Source organism: Impatiens glandulifera, chromosome 3 (genome assembly GCF_907164915.1).
Source record: "Impatiens glandulifera chromosome 3, dImpGla2.1, whole genome shotgun sequence".
In the NCBI taxonomy this organism is placed as follows: Eukaryota; Viridiplantae; Streptophyta; class Magnoliopsida; order Ericales; family Balsaminaceae; genus Impatiens; species Impatiens glandulifera.
Window position 1 is genome coordinate 22341929 of NC_061864.1, and position 10789 is coordinate 22352717.

Below are 10789 nucleotides of genomic sequence, written 5' to 3' on the forward strand. Positions count from 1 at the left end.
ATCGTTAATGCATGCGTGTCATCTCAACTCAACTCAACTCAAGATAAGATTTTTCGCGTCACTTCCTCCGATCACCCCTACCTACTCCCACCATGTCGAAGAACCATCTACAACTCTTCCACTATATAAATCTCCTTCCTCTCCTACTCACTATTTCACATATTAACTCCTATTATCCATGGCGTCGGATCATCAACTTCTTTCTCAAACAGCCACTCAAATCCTTATTCCCCTGTGCACAGCCATCGGAATAGCCTTCTCGCTTCTCCAATGGCGTATAGTCTCTCGTGTCAAGGTATCTCCGCCGACAACCAACAACAGAAACGGCTATAACAACCTTCTTATCAATGAAGAAGAAGAAGAAGAGGACGGAATCGATGAAGACAGCATCCTTCTTAAATGTGCCGAAATCCAAACCGCCATTTCAGAAGGTAATATGATTCATTATTATTATTGTATAAAAAGAGGAATTCATTCATTATTATTCATGTGTTAATTATATGGCATATCTCAGGTGCTACATCTTTTCTGTTCACCGAGTACAAATATGCTGGCGTTTTCATGATGGCATTTGCAATCTTGATATTCCTTTTCCTCGGTTCAGTTAAGGGATTCAGCACAAAGACCCAAACTTGCACATACGACGGCCAAAAGATGTGTAAGCCAGCCCTAGCCACTGCTATCTTCAGCACAGTGTCTTTCTTACTTGGTGCTGTCACCTCTCTCTTATCTGGTTTCCTTGGAATGAAAATTGCAACTTATGCTAATGCTAGAACTACTTTAGAAGCAAGAAAGGGTGTTGGGAAAGCCTTTATAGTTGCATTTAGGTCTGGTGCAGTTATGGGTTTCCTTCTTGCTGCTAATGGGCTCTTGGTATTATATATCACCATTAACTTATTTAAGCTTTACTATGGTGATGATTGGGAAGGACTTTTTGAGGCTATTACTGGTTATGGCCTTGGTGGTTCTTCCATGGCTTTGTTTGGGAGAGTTGGTGGAGGTATCTATACAAAAGCTGCTGATGTTGGGGCTGATCTTGTTGGGAAGGTTGAAAGAAACATTCCTGAAGATGATCCAAGGAATCCAGCTGTAAGTCTCACTCACTGTCTTTTAATTTATCATTGCAGATGGTTATTGAATTTGTATTTCTTGCAGGTTATTGCAGACAATGTTGGAGATAATGTGGGTGATATTGCAGGTATGGGTTCTGATCTATTCGGATCATATGCTGAATCTTCTTGTGCTGCACTTGTTGTTGCCTCCATTTCTTCCTTTGGTATCAACCATGATTTTACTGCAATGTGTTATCCGCTGCTCATTAGTTCTGTCGGAATCGTTGTCTGCTTGATCACAACCCTTTTCGCTACTGATTTTATCGAAATCAAGGCTGTCAAAGAAATCGAACCAGCACTGAAGAATCAGCTTATTATCTCTACTGTTTTGATGACTTTGGGAATTGCATTGGTTAGCTTTATTGCCCTGCCATCGTCCTTCACAATTTTCAATTTCGGCTCACAGAAAGTTGTTAAGAATTGGTAAGGTTATTTCTTTAAATAGCTCAGTTATAAAAAAAAAAAATGATGTAGAAATCAGGGGAAAATATCAGGTTTAACCCAGATTAATCATTTTTTCATTAAACAATGTCTTTTTCACAAAAAAATCTGATTATTTACAGAAAAAAAAAGTCTAGCTTGAAGTGTTTGAAATTGTTGTGATTGCAGGCAGCTTTTTCTTTGTGTTGCTGTTGGGCTCTGGGCTGGACTTATAATAGGATTTGTAACAGAGTACTACACAAGCAATGCTTATAGGTTTGTGGTTCATGACAGTGTGAAAGAGAATATGAGATTTGAGCTCTGAAGTTTGATTTTTTTTCTTTTTCTTATTGTCTGAATACAGCCCAGTTCAAGATGTTGCGGATTCCTGCCGAACTGGAGCAGCTACAAATGTTATATTCGGTCTTGCCCTGGGATACAAATCTGTCATAATTCCGATATTTGCCATAGCTGTTAGTATCTTTGTGAGTTTCAGCTTTGCAGCCATGTATGGTATTGCAATGGCTGCCCTTGGCATGCTTAGCACGATTTCCACAGGATTGGCAATTGATGCATACGGTCCTATAAGTGACAATGCTGGTGGCATTGCTGAGATGGCTGGTATGAGCTACAAAATTCGCGAGAGAACCGATGCTCTCGATGCTGCTGGGAATACAACCGCCGCCATAGGAAAGGTAGTACTATTATCCTTTCTTTTATGATGATCAATTCATGATGAAGATGAAAAACACTTGTCTTGTTGTGTGTGTATACAGGGTTTTGCAATAGGATCGGCAGCATTGGTGTCATTGGCATTATTTGGGGCGTTTGTAAGTCGAGCGTCGATCACAGTGGTTGATGTTCTGACTCCTAAGGTGTTCATTGGTTTGATTGTGGGTGCCATGCTCCCTTACTGGTTTTCTGCCATGACAATGAAGAGTGTGGGGAGTGCAGCTTTAAAGATGGTTGAGGAGGTTAGAAGGCAATTCAACACCATTCCAGGACTAATTGAGGGCACTGCTAAGCCAGACTATGCAACATGTGTCAAGATCTCTACGGACGCTTCGATTAAGGAGATGATACCCCCTGGTGCACTTGTGATGCTTACTCCCTTGATTGTTGGAACCTTCTTTGGTGTCGAGACCCTCTCTGGCCTGCTTGCTGGTGCCCTTGTTTCTGGCGTCCAGGTAATATAATGCTTTCATAATTAAGTCATCAACAAGAGTTTAGTATTTGGTATGAAATTGATGAAGTTGAAAAAGGATGTTTTCAAATAGGGACAATTAATGTCATATGAAACTGAATTATTGTTTGAATATGTAGGTAGCAATCTCTGCATCAAACACTGGTGGAGCTTGGGACAATGCAAAGAAATACATTGAGGTCATAAAATTACTTGGTCTTATATATTTGGCTTGATTCATGAATTATGAAGAAAAAGAGATGATTGATATTTGTTATTTTTTAGGCTGGAGCCTCTATACATGCGAGAAGCCTGGGGCCAAAAGGATCGGATAGCCACAAGGCAGCCGTGATCGGAGACACGATAGGGGATCCTCTCAAGGACACATCAGGACCGTCAATCAACATTCTCATCAAGCTCATGGCGGTTGAATCGCTTGTTTTTGCTCCCTTCTTTGCAACCCATGGTGGTTTGCTCTTCAAGATCTTTCGATAAGGCGACAATTATTATGTCATGACTCATGGCGACTTTCAAGGAGGCCTACATTAACAAAGGAAGGTGTTTGAAGTTTTCTCTTGGAACCTTCTAGAACCGATCCACTCAGAATAAGATTTAGGGATTTTCGAAAGGATCTTGACATGTATTTTGTAGCAGCAGCATGTAGTTTATGATATTGAATCCAAACAAAGATTAATAATCTTACAGCTAAATTCTACATAATAAACATGTTAGATCTACAACTGCCTTTTTCAATCATCAATTAATTTAAGTTAATAAAACAATTCAACCACAAAAAGGAAGAAGAGAGTATTATGGTTTGTCTGATTGGGATGGAAGGAATTTGAAGATGAAAGAAATATGAGTAAAAATCCTAAACATCATCATCATCTTTGAGGCTGAAGTTGAGGCTGATCTGAGGTGGAAGCACCAGCACTTGGTTGTGGCTGTGCTAAGGTGGTAGTTGCTGGTCCATTCTCAACCGACGGGGACACTCCCCATTTACCTTCCGATTCAAGAGGCTCGATCACATGAACACACCCATCCGATAGACCCAACGCAAACTGATACGGTTCTTGAGGATGTGCGGCTATCACTGACGGATGCACATTCAATGATTTACTGTAATATGTAAAACCCATTATAAACCTAGCCTTAGTTCTTCATTCAAAATAAAAGTTGGTTAAAATACTGTTCTAACCTGTTATTAGGCGAAAGATATGCGTTAGGACTGATAATACATTGAATTCTGAGCGACGTAGCAACAAATACACAAACCGACCCATCCAAGAAGCATGCGTAGATTAACTGGCTATCGCATGAAAATGTCGCATGTGATACCGGAGCAGCTGATTCACGTGGGCTCCACTATACACACAATTCGAAAGAAAAAAGTGTTGGTCGAACAATTCCTTTAAGAAGAAAAGAAACAAAAAAACAGACCTGTTTTACACATTCAAGTTTGGCTGCATTGTAAATTGCGAGCTGAGTCTCATGTACTACGAGGAAATGCGTTTGGTCCTGATGAAACTGTACACGAGTATCTGATTGTGCCGTAGGTGTCCTTCCTGTCGGTATCTGAAGGAATCGGTTTTTTTGCTTTTCCCATCCGTCGGAGTTCCATACACAAAGCTATATAATAATTGAGATCAAACAATGTATAATAATTATAAATAAAAAAAATATAATATTAGGTTTTAGTATACTAAACCTGGGCATCTGCTCCTGATGAAACAAGAACATTCAGCACATGTGAAAAGGCAAGACCAGTGATTCTCTTAGAATGACCTTTGAGCTTGCTTTTAACCTGTTTTTATTTTTTCGAGTCAGACATAAGAGACGGTTAAGAAATTTTGAAAACTCAAAAAAAATACAAACCTCATCCACCCGAACATTATATATTTGTATAGTTGAATCGTCCATTCCAATAGCAATTATATTGTTATCTTGAGGATGAAAAGCAAGAAACGTCGCTGCTGGTGGCGGAGGCATGAACGTCGTCATTGTCTGTTTTTATAAGAAACAAAAAAAATCAATTGCAACACAAACATAGAAACCGTATTTTAAAATAATAATAATAAGTTTTTCATATTTTGTATCAAGTTTTTAATCACTTTTCACCTAAACAATATTATTACTAAAATTAACACTTTTCAAAATAGTACCTTAAACGTCATCATATTGAACAAAGAAATCTTTCCGCCTGAAGCCGACATAACATATGAATCATTTTTAGACAGAGCAAAACAAGGAGCCGAATCCTCGGGGCTACTATCCGAGACATTATTGGTCATCATAATTCCACTCGAAGGTTGCCATATTAGCGGGGAAAAACTAGCCGTTGCCTGAAATATAAACCGTTTATTTTTTCAAGTTAATATGACTTTTCCACACCATAAAAAAAGGTCAATATTCTGCAAACCTTTCCACTTGTATTTCGATCACTTCGTTGCCATTTCCAAAGAAGATGAATCGCATTCGAGGCTAATGCCAATATCGCATTTCCCGAGTTTGTATATATCAACCTCGAAATCTGTTGTAGTAGTAATGAATCATTTAAAATTTAACAAGAAAAGAAAGAAAATTAAACGATGATAAAAAAAAGATTATTTTGAGTTAAACCACTAATATATCTTTGGTATTTTATTATTACCTTGTTTACCCTCAAATGTTCGGGTAGCTTCAGCGATCTGCACTGGGAAGCTTCGCTAATTTCGGTTGGTTTCCAAATCTGAGATTTATCGTTTGATTCTTCGGTAATTCTAGGTTTCACATCTCCCAAATTTCTAGTATCCACATTCTGTAAATCAAAACAGTTTAACCGGCCATAAAAAAATATATACTTTGAAAATATAAAGTGAATCAATCGAAAACAAACCATGCTAGATATAGCAAGTCCAGAACTAGTTGTGGCGGCGGCAGCAGCGACAGCTGATGATATTGCATTTATCGTAGGCTACAAACGATAAAGATTGAAAAACAATCATTTACTTACGAAAAAGTGGATTATTTGGGTAAAAGTTATATTCAAAATTTATGGTATTTCACAAATGTTATGTGATAAGTGATTATTTGGAAATAAATCCAAATAACCCAAGCTTCAATATATTTGAAAAGACATACCTTCGCCGCTTCCGATGCTCTTGAAGTTTCGAAAGAGACGTTTTCAAATTTGTGAAGAAGACGGAGACCATCAAAATTAGCTAAAATTTTGATTCCATTCTCATTAGCAGAGATGGCTAACAATGAGCCATCCTTATTGAACCGGATTCGTGGGCTAGCCTAGAAAATTGAAATATGGTTAAAAAAAAAAGCAGAGTATCGAAATGAAATGATATAATGTACCACGAGTTTTTTGAACTAACCGGGAGATTTCCTTCAGCTTCGATGCTTGTGAGGAGTTGAACATTATCCATATCCCAAAACTTAATGGAGAAATCATCTCCCGCAGCCAGAAACTTGTTTCTTGTCGTGTCGAATTGCACTACTCCTAATGAACGTTTGCGGAAACCTTGATAGGTTCTCTTTATTGCGCCTTCACTCTCATTCCACTCAACAATATGCGATTCCCCATCTTTGCTTGTTCCACACGAAAATAGCCTGCAATAATAGAATCATAACTGAGATAATATTGTAAAAAATAAATAAATGACCTAATCATTTTTCTTCTTTCAAAAATTAGTGTTTATTCCCTTGAAGAAGCTAACACTCAAACATAGTGTTCTTAATGGGAATCGAACAAGGCAATACTCTTTTCACTTGAACTACTTTATGAGTTGTAACTTGTAAGTTTTAACTTGTAAATAAGAGATAGGGTATTATAGTATTTTGGTTGGTCGTTTATTTGAATAATGGCATTGATAGGAGGATGGATGAAAAGATGGTGGTTATTTAAAAATTATTTAAATAACTCCAACCGAACAAGGCCAAGAGAACAAAAAGTTCTAAAGATTCACCAGGAAAATAGTATTTTTTTTTAAATGATAAATCTAACCTCGTTCCGTCAGAGCTGTAAGCCATTGTGGTGCACCAGCGACCAGGTGCATCGTAATCCACTCGAGATCCCAAATTGTCATATAACCACGCTTTTATTTTTCCATCCATAGCCGTCGAAAATATGAACTATAATAACATCAGAAAGAAAGAAAAAATCATGTCCTCAATGAAACATACATGGATCAATCACAAAATCAAAACAAAAAGGAAGAAATAGAAATTAACCTGAATGTTTTCCTTATGATGAGGACAAACTGAATACACCGGAGCCTCGTGACCTTCAAAAGTATATTGTTTCGCACCCGTCGTCGCATCCCATACCTATGATTCGAAAAAATAATAATTCAAGTTTTACAATTTCACATGTCATATTCTTTTAATCCACAAATTATCAAAGAAACCGACTTTGATGGTCTTATCATCCCCACAGGTTATGACACAGAGTTGCTTATTCGGATGCGAAAACGCCAGGTCATTTACTCCGCCAACATGGGCATCAATCTAGAAAAACAATTCCCATTAGACAAAAGTTCACAACTTCTAATTTCTTTTCTTTTTTTGAGAAAACAAACAAACAAAAAGAATACCTCGAGATGTTGTCGCACATCATCTCCTCCGTGATGAGAATGTATTTGTACAATATGCCTCGAGTACGCCACTCCTTTTATAATTAAAACAGAAACATATAGATTTCAGTTTGGTGCACTCAACCGAATACTTTAGACCATTCCAAATAAACCGGGCTTACCAAACATAGAACCATCAGGACTCCACATAATGCGGTTAACTGATACACCAGGATCCTTAACTAAAGCAGCCTGATATACAAAGAAACGGGTTAGGGTTTCAACATACATATATTTATAACACAAATAAATAAATAAATTTGCAAGACCTGCAGTGTCACAGAACATGCACTTAGGTCCCAAACTTTGAAGTTCCTTTGAACCAATCTTTCCCTTGAGCCAATTTCCCATAGTCCAATATCACCAACATTGGTGCCAACTGATCATCAAGTCAAAATTCTCAAATCAGAAAACAATAAATTAATCATTCAAATCATCAATAAAAATACCCTTTATTTGAAAAACAAAACCTAAAAACCTGATTTTTCTTAATTAATAAATTCAAATAACCCCAAATCAAACAAGGTCTTGATTCAATAAAGTCTCCCTCAAAAAAGTCATAAAACAAATCATTAAAGGAAAATAACAAACCTAGGAGTAGAGTTTGTTGAATAGGATGAAAATCCATGCTCATTGGAGCAGACCCTTGATTCAAAACCCTAGCAACATTCTTCGGCAAATCATCCGGAGCACTTATACTTTGTCCATGTCCATGGCCCATAAAAGACACGGGTAATATGTTCACTGGCAGATTAACCTGATATAATTTGTGGAATGAACAGACATAAGAGAAAATTGACATGAAATCAAACTAGACTAAACACTACATTACCTCATCTGGTATTCCTATTGTCCTTCTTTTGTTTGCATGATCTGAATCCATAGATGGGTAATCCACAGAGGGATTAGTTGGAGTCCTCGGGTGCTTTAAAGAAGCTATATGAATACAAAAAATCGACCATTTCATAAAGAGAACATACAATAAGCAAAAATAAGAGATGGAAAAAGTACGTAAAAATTTGAATTTTCACCTGGCAGGGCTGGTCCTCCGATATTTATAGCTCCATTAGGAATGGGTGGGTGGGTTACAGAAGGCGGGTTAGTCATCCAACCAGCAATCGGAGCCGGGACTGGTGCAAGTGTTGGTTGAAATGGCTGAAATTACATATTATAATGTAAAATGAGAAATTGGAATTGAGGGTCTAATTCTAAATCCTTTGTTTGTTTGATGATTAGAATACAACTCCAATGGAATTGAATGTATATGATTTCTTAAGGCGGAATGTAAGAACTACAATGTAATCCAAACATAACTTTAAGGAAATTCAAAATGAGACAGTGAAAAAAATGCAATTAACTGAGAACTTACACCATGTGCACCCAAAGGTGGAAATCCTCCCGGTTTTGGTAAAGATCCGAGTATTGGATTGCTCGCTGGCGATGGAGCACGTGCCCCGTTTGGCTGAGCACAAGAATGATCCACAAAAAGGGTTTTGATATCTGGATTCGACCTTGGACTTTTACAAAGTTGATGTTGCCAATTCAAGCTGTAATAACAATAATAAATAAGGTAAGCATAGCTTAATTAGTCGATAATTTTCAAATAACCCTTCTGCAAACAAAATCTTTATCCATTATCAAATTATCTAAAGATTTACCATGAAACTAATACCTCTGGTTTATGAGTGTTCTTAATCTCGAATTTTTCAGGGCAGGAAGCTGCAATTTATCGCGGAATAAAGGATTCGCCTCAATAAGCTTCTTGAGCTCAACCAACATAATAGCTCTAGCAGATTTTGTATCGCCATACTTTGATAGCTGTTCGTTTTCCCTAAAATAAATTATATACAACATATGAACAATCTCAACATTGCCAAGCATAATCTAAGTACAATCATATTGCTATATATACCTGAAATTCTCAAGAGTCAACAGCTGAGTAATCTCCTTAAAAAGTTCTTCATTGAACGATGAAAAGACTTTAAGATCTTTCACGAGAATATCGACAGCCTTGGGCCTATCGTGCCTATCATTATTATCAAACGAGAAACTCAAAATTCACCTTCTAATTCTCAAAATAAATAGTATATATAAATGATTCTGAGTTTATTATTTACTTATCCAATGCCTCGAGATACTTCTGCTTTCGAATTTCGAAGAATATCTTCATGGAATATCGATTGTCATCAACCTTGGTGAAACCCGATAAGTATTTCTCAACTTCATCCCAGTTCCCATTATGAACCTCATCTTCAAAATATTTCATATTGAAGAAAAAACCAGATTCTTGTTCCAACCTAGGTTAAGTACATAATCAAAACAGTAAATAATTGAATTCCACAACAACAAACCAAACAAATCCTTTACTAATCCTACCTGTGAACTGTCTCTTTAAACTTCTCTTCATCCAGGAATTGTAAGATCAAGAACACCAGTTCTCTACTTAGGGATGTCATTTAAAAACGAAGCTTCTCTGATCAGGCTAATAAAAAAGGTCAGATCTGTAAAACCCAGAAAAGAAGAAAACAAAGATGAAGTTTTTATTTATTTATTTGCATTAAATAAGTCAAGCATATATATATATATATATATATATATATATATATATATATATATGATATACCACCTACCATATTTATAACATTGATGTAGTTTTCAAGCTTTATTTATGAAAAGAATTAAAATAAAAATAAAAACAGTAAATCTAATAACCCAGATCAACCATGAACAAACTAATCTATTAATCTCTACCTCTGTTTACAGCTGAGCAAACCAAACACCCATTTGGGGTCCAGATGAAATATCATTTTTAAAGAAGTAAAGATGGATTTTTTAGGGCTTCTTTCATAGATCAGAACAGATTAAAGCATCTTTAAAACAGGGGAAATAAAGGAAAAGAGTAGAACTTCAGACAGATGAACACAGAGAAATTAGGTACAGGGAATATAGATAAGAGAAATAGAAATGGATGTATAAACAAACAAACAAAAGAAGTGAAATTTATCCTATTACCTTGAAAATGAACCGGAGAAGGAGATCGGCGCCGGAAAAGAAAGAAAAAAAAAGCTTTCTCTCTCTACATGTCCCCCCTCACCCTCTACTTTCTTTCTCTCTCTACTCCGTCGTGCAGAGAAATACATGTAAGAAAAAATGGCGTTTTTTATAGGAAGTGGCGACAAATGAGGTTGATAAGTTGTTGTACTTATTATGATAAGTTAAATAACGTATCAGAGTAGTCAGGGAGCACCGACTCATCTTATGATAAGTTGTTTGGTTTGTGGACCCCAGCGAGCCGGCTACTTTTTTGATTAGTTTTTATCGGCGCGGAATCTGTAGCGGATTGCTCTCATCCGGCTTGGATGATGAGAATAGTTATATTGTACGATGAATGTATTTTAGTTTATGTTAATTGACGGTTGAGATTTGTTCTTGGGTCGATCTTGTATTGTTGGAAT

General features: G+C 36.8%; 2 protein-coding genes across 3 annotated transcripts; one reads left to right on the forward strand and one right to left on the reverse strand.

Annotated features, from left to right (window-relative positions):
- On the forward strand, positions 1 to 3211 carry LOC124930804 (pyrophosphate-energized vacuolar membrane proton pump-like). Its single transcript, XM_047471163.1, has 8 exons — positions 1 to 431; positions 515 to 1089; positions 1156 to 1535; positions 1722 to 1808; positions 1897 to 2227; positions 2309 to 2719; positions 2856 to 2915; positions 3001 to 3211. Exons 1-8 carry the CDS (start codon positions 179 to 181, stop codon positions 3208 to 3210), a joined length of 2307 nt encoding a protein of 768 aa, XP_047327119.1. The 5' UTR covers positions 1 to 178; the 3' UTR covers position 3211.
- Positions 3212 to 3367: 156 nt separating this feature from the next.
- LOC124930803 (protein TOPLESS-like) lies at positions 3368 to 10466 on the reverse strand. Of its 2 annotated transcripts, none has more exons than XM_047471162.1 (26): positions 10347 to 10466; positions 9711 to 9835; positions 9452 to 9631; positions 9247 to 9360; positions 9007 to 9165; positions 8704 to 8881; positions 8366 to 8489; positions 8167 to 8207; positions 7926 to 8091; positions 7604 to 7713; positions 7457 to 7526; positions 7296 to 7369; positions 7114 to 7209; positions 6934 to 7029; positions 6707 to 6834; positions 6078 to 6312; positions 5836 to 5994; positions 5591 to 5668; positions 5366 to 5512; positions 5135 to 5245; positions 4878 to 5057; positions 4591 to 4719; positions 4424 to 4519; positions 4156 to 4344; positions 3914 to 4080; positions 3368 to 3834 (listed from the first exon to the last, which is right to left on the reverse strand). In XM_047471162.1, the coding sequence occupies exons 2-26, from the start codon at positions 9788 to 9790 to the stop codon at positions 3600 to 3602; spliced, it is 3342 nt and encodes a 1113-aa protein (XP_047327118.1). In that variant the 5' UTR covers positions 9791 to 9835; positions 10347 to 10466; the 3' UTR covers positions 3368 to 3599. The 2 variants fall into 2 exon arrangements, with proteins under 2 accessions (XP_047327118.1, XP_047327117.1); XM_047471161.1 differs by having other exon boundaries at positions 8167 to 8270.
- Positions 10467 to 10789: the final 323 nt, after the last annotated feature.